The sequence below is a fragment of the Myotis yumanensis genome, unplaced genomic scaffold, assembly GCF_028538775.1.
Source record: "Myotis yumanensis isolate MYYU_CA2020_CCGP unplaced genomic scaffold, mMyoYum1.0.hap1 SCAF_8, whole genome shotgun sequence".
NCBI lineage: Eukaryota > Metazoa > Chordata > Mammalia > Chiroptera > Vespertilionidae > Myotis > Myotis yumanensis.
The window spans coordinates 5,974,224-5,989,884 of NW_027223759.1; the positions used below are offsets into that span (position 1 = coordinate 5,974,224).

Here is a 15,661-nt window from a genome sequence, read left to right on the forward strand (position 1 = left end):
ATTTCCCAGGACCCTCTGCCTGTTCTTTAGAATCTTTCTGCCTAATAAATTCCATGTCCCTCCTTAACGGCTGGAGCCTAACAGGTCAGTGATGCCTGGCAGTCAAGGTCAGGGCCTCTGCATCTCCAGGGCTCCCAGTGCCACAGCCAGTCCCACTCACGGGAATGCTGTCTTTGGAGCCATCTGACCACACACAGATGAGGAAGCGTCAGAAGTTTATTTTGTTATTTGAGAGGCTATTATTTTAAAGCAAATGTTTACATCGTTTCCTGATGTAACAGAAACAAACCTCAAAATATTCAAGGCAACACGTTCAATGATTCTAAATGAGCTTTGGACAGGGGAGGATGGGATTCGGTTGCTGTGGAGCCTTAACAGCTCCGTTCCATAGCCTGGATGACAGCAGTGACGTACCCGAGGACATGCATTATCTTCCCCATTATCTGACCACAGTGCAATCATGACACGCCAGGTTAATACAAATTGTGGCTTCTAGTTGCATTTGTTTATCGCAAAAAACAAACACAAACAATGACATATTAGGCTAATGCAAAATAGGATAGCACCACTACATATCAGGATTCTCGGTAACAATATTTTAGAAGATAAAAATGCATACCATTGTTCTTAATCACGTAGGATATATTTTAAAATCTTTATCTTTTACAAATCATGAATGTGGAAATGGTGTAAACGCCAAGGTCACAGCTTGCATTTGTCTGTTCACTATAGCCTATCTTGCTTGCTTTCATAAAGAACTAATGCACAGTCATATTTCATGGATCCACAAGATGCTACCAACAAAAAGTTACCCACGTCCTAAAATACTTGGGTTTTCCATCTACACTTGTGATTCATACCATTTTAACATGCAAACATGATATTGCAAATCTCTTCCTGTTAGTCTTCCGTTAGTTGCAATGGTGTAATTACATTAAGTGGCAATGTTCAGGGACTTTTGTGTGAATTAATTATATATTACTTCCTTTAAAGCTATACATGTTTAGGTAGCATGAAAGCCTTCAGAATATTTCTCAGCCACAAAGAATTAAACTCCTTGGTGGTTCCTAGTTTCTACATTTAAAATTGTGGAACAGAACTCAAATCACTAAGAACTGCATGTCTCAAGTTTTACAAATCACAAAACTCCCCTTTTCACGTGGGCAAAGGATCAACTTTTCAGTACAGTAACTGAATGTTTTCCAGTTGATGACACATCTAGTCACTGGAACTCCGGGGAGACAGGTGGCCCTGAAATTCACAAGGAGGGAGTTGACAGTGAAAGTCAAGGCGGCTCCCTACCTTCAGGTTGCCGGCGGCGGTGAGCACGGACTTCACGGCCCTCATGCCGTAGTCATAGTGGTGCTGCGACGACAGCTGCTCTGAGCACAGGCGGTAAGTAGCCACGATCTTCACCGACAGCGGCCGCGCCGTGACGAACCCACAGGAGTACAGGACTATTTCGGCGATCATGGCATAGTCCGGCACCATCATGGCTACTGTCCGGAAGAGGGCCTGCGGGAGTGGAGGACGACGTGCTTTTAGAAAGGCCGTCGTGAAGGGGAACCCACTCCTCATTTCACAGGCTGTTACAGTCTCATAGCTCTTAGCAACATGAAGAAATGACAGGGTCCAAGTCATATAGGCAAAAACACTGTATCGGTAAAAACAGTCTCCTATCCCCCTCCCCCCAGGTCTTCACCACCCTGTTGCCCGTGTCCACGGGCTCTGCATGTAAGTCTGTAAGTTCTCTGGTTTCTCCCTTCCTGTTCCCCCAACTCCACACCGAGGTGTGTCAGTCTGCTCCGTGCCTCCGTGCTTCGGGTCTTATTTGTTGGTCAATTCATGTTGTCAGATCTCTATCCTACTTAAATCTTTAGTGAATTGTTCATTAACACGAATGTCAAAGTATCAATTATGTGCTGTTCCTCTGGGGAGGCGGCCTGTCATGGGGAAGGGCCTGGGACTCATCTGGATGGAGCGGAAGCGCTGGCGTCGGGGTGGCAGGAACGCAGGCTCGAGAGCCGGAAGATGGGGTTGGAGCCGCAATGACCACCTCATTCTTCCTCACCACTGCTCTCTATGCACTAGCCATAAACACGCAGCCACCGGGAGAGTGAAGATCCTCATCTATTCAACTGGAAAAGTGTATTGCTGTTTTTTTAAAAAAAATTTTTAAAAATGGGGCTTGGGAATTAATGAGAATTGTGAGTTGCTGTGGGATGTAAATTGTTTCAACCTGTGTTAGAAGGCAATTTAGCAACATAGCTCTTTGTCCTATGACTCACCCTAAGGAAATATTTTAAAACAGAGAAAAGACTTAAGTAAAAACTGCCCATTGCAATATTATTTACTATGCCGGAAAACTAAAAGCAACATAAATGTCCAACAGTAAGCTATGTAGTTCAGTAAATTTATAGAATTATGTTTGTAAAGAAAGGAAAATGCTTGTGCTATAATAGACTCTTGGGAAAAAAAACACCCCGTATACACAAGTGTCTGATTTCAGCATTTAAAATTAACCTTTTGAAAGACATTTAAAATCGGAGGGTACAATATAGCAAGCAGTAGAATGGGTACCTTTTCATTATTTCCTGTATTTCCTATAATTACCACACATTTTAAATACAAGTTTTGGAAACTCTTTCTGGTTTGCACATTCATTTTCTAAAGGTCCTCACAGCTTTAAAAATTATTTTCTAAAAGTTAAATATGACACCTAAAAGCAAACGTTTTGCATAAAATTCAAGGATAGTGTGTTCTTTCTTTTTATGTATTGATTGTAAATTATAAGAAGGACTTGGGTGACATAGTCGCCCTTTGTGTACCTTCAGATTATCTGGCAGCTCCGAGCGCCCGGCGTACCCAGGGTTCATGGTGATAAAGACAGCACACGTGGGGTCAAGTTTTAGTTCCGTTCCTTCAAATACCAGTGTGTCCGCCCCTGCGTTAATGCCTGCGGGTGATCAGAGTGAGATGACTGAGCGATCCCACGTGTAAGTGTGACTCGTGCCATCCCTCACCTCCCGTAGCTCTGCTTTTTCCCCCTCACACAATGGCAAACTAGCCCGTTACCTCTCTGGATAGTAAGAATTTGTTGAGCCACCACAGAAAGTACTTCCAAATCGATTCTGTTAAACTCATCAAAGCAAGCCCAGGCTCCGCAAGATAGCAGTCCCTGGGAGAAAACAGGAATGACATTTTTCAATTTTATCTGACGAAACATTGCATTGAAATGTTGCATTTTCACCCCATCTGTTCAAGGATTTAATATCTATCAAGGAAATTGCTATTCACCTTTATCTTTAAAGATGGCTTTTCTTATGACCAAATTCATGATTATGCATGAATAAAGGGTTTGATCAATTGGAGAAATTTTCCAATTGATTTTTTGTTTACTTTCTTTATATTTTTTAGCATTTAGATGTACACCTTTAGTTTCAAAGCCTTTCTTACTTTATTTACTAATGGATTTTATTTGCCTTTTCCACATGGACTCTATAGGATGGGCTGTGAGAATCCTCTAAATGAGATGACTGCGGGTGCCAGAGACTGCTCTGTGGTCTGAGGACCTTAAAGGCCAACTAGCACAGTCTGGGGCCCTCATCCGCCATCCCAGCTCACAGCCACCTCACACAGGTGTGCCATTCTGTCCTAAGGAAAAACTGGAAAATCAAGTCAGAGTAGCTGAGTCCAAATTCAGATTCATTTTTTAAAAGTTTTATTTCACATATATTTGTTGAATGTACATTCGACAGAGGCTGTGTATGTATGTGGGCGCGTTGCACTGAGAACCAGGGGTGCGCCAGGAGGACGCATGGCACTTTGCGTCCATATTTCTGTAAGGAAGCTGAGGCTGCGTCACACAAGGCGTTAAGCAATTAGAATGAGTCCGCACAGCTAGCGGCGGCTGGACTGGGATGTGTACACGGCTCCCTCTACGGAGCCACACTGGAGGAAATATGAACTCTGTGCATGTCAAAGAATGTTCATATTCATTATCTAGAAAATTCTATCCGTGACCCAGTCTCTAGTACATGCTATAGTAAAAGGCTTAGAATCACAAAGAACAGGATGCTTACGAAGCCACATATTCAGTTATACGGGTTGTGAGGTTCTTAATGCCAACACCCGTGTCTTTTTTATTTTGTACGCCCATTGTTCAGCATAAGCTAATCCTAACACAAAGTGTCCCTACAATCAATACATACTTACTGATAAGCAAAGTTAATACCATTCAGTGTATGAATCTAAATTAAAGAATTAAGAATACCATTATATGGATTAAAAAATTGAGTAACACATGCCAGATGTTTCTTTCAACATTTAGAAATATGCAACCGTCTGGAATGCAAATCTAACAGATAGATTTGCTATTTCTTTCTTAAATAATCATTACAACAAGGTTGTATATCATTACAGAGGATGATAACAGCAGCAATTGGTCATTCAAATGCTTTCTTGACATTTTATTCATTATAATTTTGACTTAAAAAACTCTTATTCTAATTATTTCAACATCACAAATGTAGAGACTTTTTATACTCCAAGTTTGTACAGTCCTGGCCAGCTTAGCTCAGTGGATAGAGCACTGGCCTTTGGACGGAAGGTCCCGGGTTCGATTCCTGCTCAAGGGCACGTATCTGGGTTGCAGGCTCCATCCGTGCCTTGGTCAGGATGCATACCGGAGGCAACCAATTGATCTCTCTCACATCAATGTTTCTCTCTCTCTGTCTTTCCCCCTCCCTTCTACTCTCTCTAAAATTCAGTGGAAAAATATCCTTGTGTAAGGACTAACAACAACAGCCAGAATGACCAGGCCGTATTTCATTCAGGAGCAGTTTACTGTATGGGGTAGAATTGGTATATTCTTTTGTGTTCGTTTCATTATTTTTTTAAATGTTAACATCTTCTGGAGAAATTCAGAAAAGTAAGGATTACAGAATTTTTAAAATGTACTTTGAAAATTACAGGAAAAAAAATAGAAATAAAACAAACAAACAGAGCCCCTAATCCCAAATGGAGAATTTTGTGTTCAATTGTACCACCTAACTTTTTGAGGGATGACGAGCTGCTCACGGGTGTAGAGACTTTACATCTTAACCTCCCTTCTGCAGTCTTCCAAACTCAGGAGGGTGGGCTTCTCAACCAGAATCAGGAGAAAAACAACCACGTGGATTCTTAAGTTCAACAAAACAGATGAACTAGAACGCGCCCACAGGAGTAAATCCTGTACCAGAACTTGTTCAGGACAAGGTCTGCAGGTAAAGAGGTCTTCAGAGTCCCACAGCCTCAAGCCCTGCACCTGGCCCAGTGCCTTGAAGGGACCCCCCCACCCCCCGCCCACCCGATTCCACTCCCCCACCCAGCTTCCCATCAGCAATGCTGAGCCATCAGAGCAGGATTGGTGAGGGGGACGGGCCTCCTTCCCAGGGAAGTGTTCGTATAACCCCGCTTCTCTTGAGAATCACCGAGATGGTACTTTACCCTTAACTTTACTTAAACGACAATGTCTTTTACTTGCACCCAACCATGTTCCATAATAAACAGCCTCCCTCTCCGAGCAGTTATCATATTGTAAAGGAAAAGGATGAGGTGTCGATGCAAACCTTGAAGAATTTCCCTAAAGCCAGGTAGTCCAGCCCGTCGGAGCAGTTGAACACGACACACTGCTTGGCCACCGCCTTGGCCAAGTCCTTGGTGGTTTCTGTCTTCCCCGTGCCCGCGGGGCCCTCAGGCGCCCCCCCGAGGTGCAGGTGCAGGGCTCCGAACAGGGTTCTGAAATGCAATGAGCCATCTGTGGAGCCAGGTGAGAGGTCCCCGTGCCAAACCCGCTTCCTCCTCCCGCACCCCTTCCTGCCCTCCCACCCCCTCCTCTTTGCGCATTGCTCTGTCTGTGACTGTATTTTACTCCCGAAGAGCTGTATACACGACACGATCTAAACAAACTCACGTTTGAGATTCTATGCCGACTTCTAGGGAGAACTCAGCTCATCCTGAGCCACCCACCCTGCTACTGCAAGCACAGGGAGATGCTGCGTAAAGGAAGACACCACGCAGGCATTTTTGGGAGAATGAAGAGAAAATGGCCAGTGAAGAGGGAGTGGAAAGCTGAAAAAGCAGTTAGGGGCATCTTGCTCTGGTATCTGCCTGTCACAAGCGTAGACACATCCACAAGAAACAGAAAAGGAAGCCCCCAGCCTGGCCGGCGTGGCTCCGTGGTTGAACATCAATCCAGGAACCAGGAGGCCATGGTTCTATTCCCGGTCAGGGCACAGCCCCAGGTTGCGGGCTCGGTCCTCAGTGTGGGGTGTGCAGGAGGCAGCCGATCAATGATTCCCTCTCATCATGGAAGTTTCTCTCTCTCTCTCCCCCTCTCCCTTTCTCTCCGAAATCAATAAAAAAATATTTTTAAAAAAGAAGCCCTCAGAACTGAGCAGGGTGAGGAGCTGAAGTGACCCACCCATGTCAACCAGGGGCTGCGCTGTCTCGAATGGGACTAACGTTACCCCAGCCACCCCCTGAGGAGGCAGAGAGAGACCCCACCGCAGAAGAGACGGAGCTCGCCCTGCACACGGGGCCTGAGGAAAGCACATCACTCATGACGATGGAGCCCACAGTCCTATTACCCATGGGAAAGGCAACGTTAGATGTTACCTGGACCAGAGAAAACCCGAGAGCCTTCCAGACAGAAATGTGAAACTGCTCCACGTGGACACCCCCTCAGCCGAGAACATGCAAGAACCAATGGGGATGCAGCCCCTGCTGCAGTGAGCTCCCGGTGGAAACGAGAGAGAGAGAGAGAGAGAGAGAGAGAGAGAGAGATCACAGTGAAGAGCCAGACCTGCAGCGTGAAGGCGCATGGACAGAGGCCTAGGAGTGTTACCTCATCACTCAGCCACCTTGGCACCCGGTGGTTTGTTCAGGAAGATTTTATATGAAAAGCAAAAGACATCAGGAAATTGTAAGAAAAAATGAGGCCAATCTCACAAAAGAGACGACTTTAAATGCTTGCAGTAAAAATATAATTATGGAACTTTTAAAAACTCAGTGAACAGGTAAAATAGCGGAGTGACCATAAAGAAACAGAATTATGCACTTGGAAGTAAAAATGGGAAAATCACACAGAAAGATATGGAGCTCTAATATAAGAAAACAAGACACAGAAGAAGAAAGAGAATGGAGAAGAGGCAAAATGGAAAGGCCAATGGCAGACACTGTGGACAACAGGATGGCATTTTCTCCAAAAATTAAAAATGAAGCTGTCTTATGATTCAGCAATTCCACTGCTGAGACTATATCCGAAGAAATCAAAACACTGACTCGAAAGAATACATGGCCTGCGGGGAAGCGGGTGGGGGAGACAGGAGAGGGCCAAGGGGGGGTAAATGGTGACGGAAGGAGACTTGACATGGAATGGTGAACACGCAACACAATATACAGATGCTGTGTTATTGAACCGCTCACTGGAAGCCTATTATTAACCAATGTCACCCCAATAAATTCAATAACAAATAACAAGTAAATAAAGCAGGGAGCGCCCCTGCAGCACATCCGTACAACAGAGCGGGAAAGGGGGCTGTAGGGTGAGAGATGCACTCACAGGGCTGGCAGGACAGGGGCACTGGTGTCCTCGATCCGGATCCAGTTGGCGCTGGAAGGATCCAGAGCCGTGGCTGCGGCATGGACCCCGTGCAGGAGGCCCACCCGGGTCAGAGAAGACCCCACGGAAAGGATGTGTGCGTGGGGGGCGGGGGCGCAGGTAGAGGCTGAAGGACAGTCCCAGCAGCCTGCAGAGAAGGCAGGGAGAAGCCAGGGACTGGAGAGGGGGCTCCCAGGCACCCACATAAAGATCCTCTGAGAGATCAGCACATCTGGGCTTGAGCCAACACCAAGTGTCACACAAGACGCATGTCACTATAGACCCCCCACCCCTGCCTTCGCCCTCCGCCATCAACCCCCAGCGATCACGGGACCGGCGCTCAGGACGGGGACAAAGGTGACGAAAGGTGGCCCACATTTACCTTCCCAAATGCAGGCCCCATGCCTGGGTAAGCCTGGAGCAGGTGGAGAAGGGAGGCTTAAAATTAGATGAAAGATAAGAACTTTGAGATGAGGCCTAATTGGACTTTAATATCTGACAAAAAGAAAACCACTATTCACTAATACCTTTGAATAACCAGAAAAATGGGGGAGTCTCCCCCAGCTTTCTTCATCTAGGGAGAATGGGGAGCAATATTTGATAGAGCAAAGTTTAAAAAGAACAGGGATAAGAAAGAACGAAATGGCTTTCTGCTCGCACCCTGGGACTGGTTTAGTCAATGAACGAGGTAACTTTTTGAACAAAAAAGAACAAAGTTTAGTTCAGGATCTGAGATAATTTGGAAGATGGGCGATGGGAGCCTGGGGTTAAGTAGTGAGAGACCTTCCGTTGTGCAGACGGATGACAGAAACCATGTGAGTGAGCTGGCTGACGGAGCTGCCCAGCAGGCATGCGCGAGGCTAGTTCACAGGAGGGACCTTGGCTGGGGGTCCAGACCTGGGCATCCGCCAGCCATGACCGACGAGAACACCCCGGAAACCATGAGGAAAACTCCGTGTTCCAGGGGAAGGAATGAGATGTCTCAAATGATCCAAAAGTAAGAGCCAGAAAGTTTCAAGAACCGACAGGCGATGCGAACACCGTAAGACACCACAGCCAGACCAGATAATACTCAGAGCTCCTGGCCGGAGAGGAGGCAGAGCAGAGAGAGAGACATTGAGGGTCACGTTGGGAGTAGAATTAAGGGTCTAGGAAAAGGCAACGCAGGATACATTTATGGAGCGGAAAATAATCGGGTACTTTGTCAGATGGAGGTGGTCTAGAGAGGAGTGAAAGCTATCCCCAACAGACCCTGCAGTTAACGAGCTTGCCTGTAACATCGGTCAGTGAGCGGAGTGATCACCAGCCGCGGGGAGTTGCCCAGGTACTCATACCCGTATCGCAAGCCGGCGTTAATCATCTTGGTTTCTAGATTATTGTCCTAGGAGAGAGCAGATAAAATAAAGTTAGCTCAAACATTAGGATTTCAGATAACATGAAATCTCCAGCTCTTTTATAAGCAATAGGCAGCGTATAAACATCTTTAAAGTTTATTTAATTCAGTAGAAGAATTCAATATCTGATTTCCTTGTCAATGTAATTGAAGTCATTGGCTTCAATTTTTCCTATAGAATATCTTTGGAAAATATATTCCTTATCTCTCCTGTATTTTCTTTGTTTAAGTTGCTTACACTTTTAATTTTATTTTTATTAAGGCCTTTACATTTGTTTGTGCGTTCTTCAGTTCCTTTCATCAATGCCTTCTGGTTTTCAGTATACAGGTCCCTCACCTCCTCGGTTAACTTTATTCCAAGGCATTTCCTTCTTTTTGATGCAACTGTAAATGGGATTGTTCTCACAATTTCTCTTTCTGATCACTCATTATTCTCCTAGAGTTTTGACCATTTATTAAATTAATTTTCACTGTAGCGCGGGTATTTTCACGATCACCATTTTACAGATAAGGAAGCTGATGCTTAAAGAGAGCAGGTAACTTGCCCAGCCGTACACCCGGTCAGGGGAGGGCCTGAAACAATGAGGCCGCCGTCCGAGCCCCTCACCACTATACACTCTGCCGCTCACCTATTTTTCCAGCTTCCGGTTCGTGCATCTTCTCTCCTCTTACCCCATTTCACCCAAGCCTTTCACATAAGCGAATAGAATCTGATGAGAACTTTAGAGTCCGCATCTCTGGTCGTGAGCTCTCTCTTCCCACTCTCAACAGGCCCAACCTTTTCCCCGGTACTAAGCGTCCCCGCTCATCTACCTCCCAACGGGGCTGCCAGCACCAGTCACCCGATGCCCTGACAAAAGCCTTCCTCCCACATGATGTTTCTGGTTCCTTCAACTGATGAGCAAGAGAAAGTTCTCATGACTAAATCCAACGGAAACAGTCTGACTTGCATTTTCCATAGATGTCTCCAGTCATCTATAAATGCAACTCTCAACTAACTAGTTTGAACATTGTGCAGATTCAGCAAGCATAAGGACTCATTTAAAATGAGTACATTTTTTATAATTACTCATAATTTGTGTGTGTCTATATGTGTTTATATATCTCTATGTAACTACACACTTGGCTGTGGGGAGCTGGATTAGATATAGATACAGTTTTAGATAGAGTTTCTGGCTGCCTCAATCTTCAATCTGGAGAACGCTTGCTTGGGTAGAGTCAACTGTCGGCAAAAAATCCCGTCGCTGATACTATGTCCATGCGAGCAGCACAAATCACAAAGCCGGGCGCTGAAATGGCCTTGTAGTAACATCCAGTGCTGTCACTTACCTGCCAGTAGTACCTCAGCTGACTTAACCATTCAAAGTCAGATTCATCACTGACTTTCTTATTAACCAGGGACGTGAGGACGTCTCTGGCGTGAACATCCAGCACCACCAGGGCCCCCAGAGTCACGCGATTCTGCTTGGACAGTTTGCCGCGGACCAAGGTGACAATATCATCAATTTGACGGTTACATTTTTCCAAGTATTCCTCAAGAGCCTGCAAGAAAAGAAGATATGATTATTCAATAGGATCAGAATTTATTTTAAAAAGAAACACTTTGAATTCGCATGTATATAGAGTGTTTTCTACATTTTTATCGTGATTTTCCGTATGATATGATTTCCAAATAATCCATTTTTCTCACCACAGCGGTATCAGGTGAGAGTATTTTTGTTAACATTGTATTCCTTGTAAACCATTCTACACAGCGAGCTGATGAATCTGGAGTTAACTGCTCTGGTATTAAATACTTTTATCACACCTCGGGCCTTCTACGGGTACAGAGATACCCTGACTCAAAACCACATCGACATTTGCGACACCCAAGGCTCTGACTCCGTGATCCCTTCGTTTCACGTTCTCGCCCCTGGAACGCCTCACGGGCACCAGGTCCACAGTCACCGCTCGCTGAGTAACCCGATGGGAGCAGGTGCTGGGGTGACGGGCTCTCGGAGTGTGACGGTCCAACCTGGTGCTGTGCTGGCACCAAGCGCCCGGCGGCTCGGGCGTTTGCAGAGGACAGAAGCGCCCAGTCCTCCACAGGCGGCCAAGAGCCTCCAGCTGCTCGAGCAGAGTCCTCCCTTCCCACTGTGAACCCTGCGTTAGTGAGGGGAGACATCCCCAGCACAGAGAATGCTGAGCGTCCCAGATAGACCCGCAGGCAGAGGGAGAAGGGCAGCCTCCCCCAGGGCCAGCACAAGCAGAGGAGAAGGAAAGCGTTCGCTTTTCAGGGCACAGGTAAAGCTTAGCTAATTTCATGCCATCAGGCAGCCAGGAGGGCACCACAGCGCCCAGTGGGAGAGGGCGAGCGGGCCAGGGACATGACAACAGGCTGACTTGCTACATCTTGTGGGCTCCCGCGTCAGAGGTCAGAGGAGAGGCCCCCACGTCTGTGGAGCGAGTGACCCTGAGGCACAGGCTGTCAATGGCTTGCTCTGTGAACGGCTCCATATCTGCACCACATCACCTGAGCGTGTGTGTGTTGGTGGGGGCGGGGGGGGGGGGCGTGAATACACTAGCAGATGTGCGAGGAACTCCATCTCGGCATCAGCGGGTACTATTGTTGTTGTAAACCAAAAAGCGATGTCTCTGGACAACAAGGTAAGAACTACCGGCAGAGCAGACCGTTTGAGCAGAGGACACACTGAGAAGGTTGTGACCTCCATGACCTGTCCCTTGAGAGCCCAATTGCCCTTGGTGTTTGTAGAAGCATAAAAGGATTACAGCTAACACCTCGGTGCTCTACCGCAACTCCTACCTGTGCCAGCCTCTTGGAGTCGGCCCGGAAAAAACACGTTGGACAGAGGGGAGGATGTTTGATAAACACTACATGTGAAATGAAAAAAGGAACTGGAAGATGCCGGTAAAGTTGGCTGATTTGCTTCTCTGTCCCCCGCCCCCCCCCCCCCACCCCCACACACACACTATTTCCCTGTGATGGTGAGTGATAAAGAGAATGGTTTGGGGGCCAGCAAGTAAGGAGGGAAGTCCAGGGGGCTACTAATTAATTACTAATATGAATTTAGTCATAAATGGTATTAAATATGAGTTTAGTAATGAACAGTGTTACTAAATTCATAGACCCAATTTATTAGAATCTTTCAAATCAAGCATCACTCAAAATATTAATCATTATTTACTCAAAAGCAGTGCATGAAAAATAAAGATTAAAATAGTCTAAATGAGCCTGATACCTGGTCTTCATAGGAAGCTTTACTCCAGACATTAAAGAGAATTATCCTTTCTGAGTTTCAGAAGTTCCTCAGTCCCAATGTGACTTTATTTTTAAAGGTACAATAATGTATATGATAACAAGATTGAGACTCCAGTACCTTGGCTTTTTGGGTGGATTGTGTTTCTTTCTAGTAATAGTTGGGAAAGTGCTGACGAGCCCTGGGGTAGGAAAAGCTCACCTCTTGCCCTTTCGAAATAGCTGTTTGGACTTCGGTTGTCCAGTAGGTCTGGGACACACAGAGCACCGTCTGTCCAGGCCAGACCCTCACCCACTTAATCCGCTCATATTGTGTATAGGCAATGATGGCAGATTTAATGACCTAATTGGAAAAAAAATGCTAAAGGTGAACAGTTTCACACCTGAATATGCTATCCAATGAAAAGCTAAACGCCAACAGATGAACGCATACCGTTCCATGTTTTACATCTTAGCCAATTATATAAAGACACAAAGCACATGACCAGACTCTTTAAATTCAAGTTAATTCCTATACCTGTGAGTAAAACAACTACATTACATAGCATTTTGTTTTGCTGGTGCAGGATCAATTTGTGTGAAGCACGTTATGTCAACTATTTCTTTGACCAGTCGTAGCCAAAAATATCCTCGATACATTTGGATTGAAGAGGCATAAGGCAATTTTACTGTAAAACATAAATTCAAATACTTCCCAAATGAGAGCCATCAAATTCATAGGTACAGATTTTCTTTGAACCAATCAGATCCCCACTCAGCCATGTGCATCTGTGCACCTGGCCATCAGGGAAACCACACAATTTCTCTCAAGTTCCCCCCGTGTTTGCAGATTTCGTCCCCTCTCAATTCCATAGTGTGAGGCCCACAGCAGTGATGACAGGGACTAGTGCATAATTCATTCATGGAGAGTTGAGAGCCGTAAAATCAGGAAGTCTGCCTCATGTGCTTTGCTATATATGTGTTCAGTGGACTGATATATCCAGCCATCAGTGGGTGACATTTTCATCTGTTAGATCAATCAAAAATAGTAACATCGTCTGTGAGGTGACACCCACTTTAATGTTTGAATTTTTTTTGGGGGGGGGGAAATGTCAAAATTGGATTTTTATGAGAAATATATAAGAATGGGTAAAACGTTCTAGATTTCTAGTCTACCTAGTATGTCTATGGAGTTGAAAAGGCCAAGGAGGCCACAGAAAGAGCAGGTAAAAATGAACAACTGAGAGGTGGGGGAAAGAAGGCAGAGTAGAGATACACCAAGAGTGGAATAAATATCTATTGGATGAGGAGAAGTAGGACTACATAAAGTTCTATAGTATTGAATGTAAAATATATTACTATATCTTTGTATGTCATATATACAAGGAAATATATATATACCATATATAAATTATGTTTATTTTGGGGGTAGCAAGCTGCATTAAAGACATGATAATCTAGAATGATAAAGGGGCAAAGGTGTTAAGAATATGACTTTTAAAATTATTTACAAATGACATAAAATTAACTTCATTTAGGCATGCAGTAGTCTTTCAAATATGCAAATATATATAGCACCACAAAAGTAACACGCATATCTCCTATGTGCATTTATACTGCATTTGCCTGCATACTTCACCAACAGAAACTTACACATGAACATTTGGGGAAGATATTGCCTACACAATTCCTTGCCACCCCAACTTTAATGCTCTGAAAGGGCAACCGAAATATTTTCTTTAAGCACTTTGACAAACAAAATGAAAACAATAGTTGAAATAGTATCAGATATGTCTAAAATAGTGAGTCTTCACTGCATACATCAGTTAACCAGCCATATACCCCGATGCAATGGTGCTCAGTAGTGATCCAAGTGGAATTCATTTGCATTGCTAACAGCTACAAGAATGGGAATGCTCTTTGTCACTTCTTATCAAGGCCTATGCAAGCTCATCCTCTTGAGCCCACTGGTCCTCCACATGAGAATTATCATGAGCAAATAACTAATCCAATCAAAGCTATATGTGTAAGCATGTCCATTAGAATTTAATTTATAATAGGCAGAAATGGGAAACTGCCCCAAAGATTTTACATCTATTGGGACAACTGTATGCAGGCAGATATTAAAACCATGTTTTAGAAGAGAAAGAAGCATTAAGACTTGTGATATCCATTAAACATATAGATTCTAATTACTTTTTCCAATAATGTGTGAGAGATCTGAAAAAGTAATGAACGTTGCTGTTGGGACTTAACGCCTTATTTCCTTTGCATCCTTGCCCTCGTGCTCTCCTGCTCGGCCATGATATTTATTCTCAATAGAGAACCCGAGTGCCAGGTCCACGGGATAGTAAAGAGTGAGTTTAAGTGCACAATCCATATCTGTCTGTGGCCATGACTTGAAATTCTCCACTAAAAAAATAATTACAAATGGCGGGATGATCATGTGCTTTATGAGGTGATGTGAAAAATATGAAGTTCACATTCACTGCAGGACATGTTATGGCTTTCTACCATTTGGGTACATCTTTTGTGTATGCAGAGAACAAAACGAGAACAAAACAGTTCACCACAGAAACCTACACGTCCAGGAGATGGATGGGAAGCTGGAGAGCGGGGCTTCTAAGACGAGTCTGAAGATAGACGGTGTGGACCCACGTGTGTTAGTGCATGACAGAAGCACAGCACGTGGCTGGACGAAGTGAGACAGGCTCGTGACTACGACCCACGTTTTCTCTGGGATGGATGGCACTTGGTCCCACTTGTCAAGGGGGTCGCTGCTAAATGATGTCACAGACCATTGCCTGGTCTTTGAGCGATGTATTAGAGTTAAAGTGGTAACCCCTGACTCGGTTTCCAACCGCGCACTTATCAGTGACACATTAGCCTTCTATCGTCTTCACTAGAAACAATGAATGCGGCCAGCTACCTTTTGGATGGATCTGATCATCACTCTCTCTAACTCAACCAACCACTTTTCCACCTGGCCTCTGGCCTTCACTGTGGAAATGGTCTCGATGAGCTCCACCACCTCGTTCTCGCTGCTCTTCATGTGCGTGATGTCTAAAGTCTCTGTAAACTCCACCCTGGCGATCCCTTCGAAACATTTCTTCAGGTGAGGCTGCACCCTGGCAGAGGAAACACACGCATGTAAGACAATACACTGAGCGATGGCCGTTCCTTGTGTACCAATCCTCTTTCCAAATTCACCAACGTGCACCGTGTCTGAGGCTCCTAGAGGCTGCGGGAGATAAAGGGCTGAGAGAGAAAAGACACAGGCCCTGCCTGTGTGGATGACAGCGTCCAGGGGGAGGTCAGCACTAATTCAACAACCAGGGTCTGTAAAATTACAGCTCTAAGTGAAGCTGCCGCGGAGATGTCCAGGGGGCTT

General features: G+C 45.1%; 1 protein-coding gene across 4 annotated transcripts in view; it reads right to left on the reverse strand.

Moving 5' to 3' along the window:
* The window catches only part of DNAH7 (dynein axonemal heavy chain 7), a 151,913-nt gene that overhangs the window by 90,054 nt on the left and 46,198 nt on the right, over positions 1–15,661 (reverse strand). For all 4 annotated transcript variants that reach the window (XM_070421732.1, XM_070421734.1, XM_070421731.1 and 1 more), the window contains 8 exons: positions 15,200–15,398; positions 12,494–12,634; positions 10,365–10,577; positions 8,914–9,023; positions 5,610–5,778; positions 3,076–3,178; positions 2,829–2,956; positions 1,303–1,515 (listed from right to left, as the gene is read on the reverse strand). In XM_070421732.1, coding sequence (XP_070277833.1) covers positions 1,303–1,515; positions 2,829–2,956; positions 3,076–3,178; positions 5,610–5,778; positions 8,914–9,023; positions 10,365–10,577; positions 12,494–12,634; positions 15,200–15,398 — 1,276 coding nt within the window. The remainder of the gene's footprint in view (positions 1–1,302; positions 1,516–2,828; positions 2,957–3,075; positions 3,179–5,609; positions 5,779–8,913; positions 9,024–10,364; positions 10,578–12,493; positions 12,635–15,199; positions 15,399–15,661) is intronic.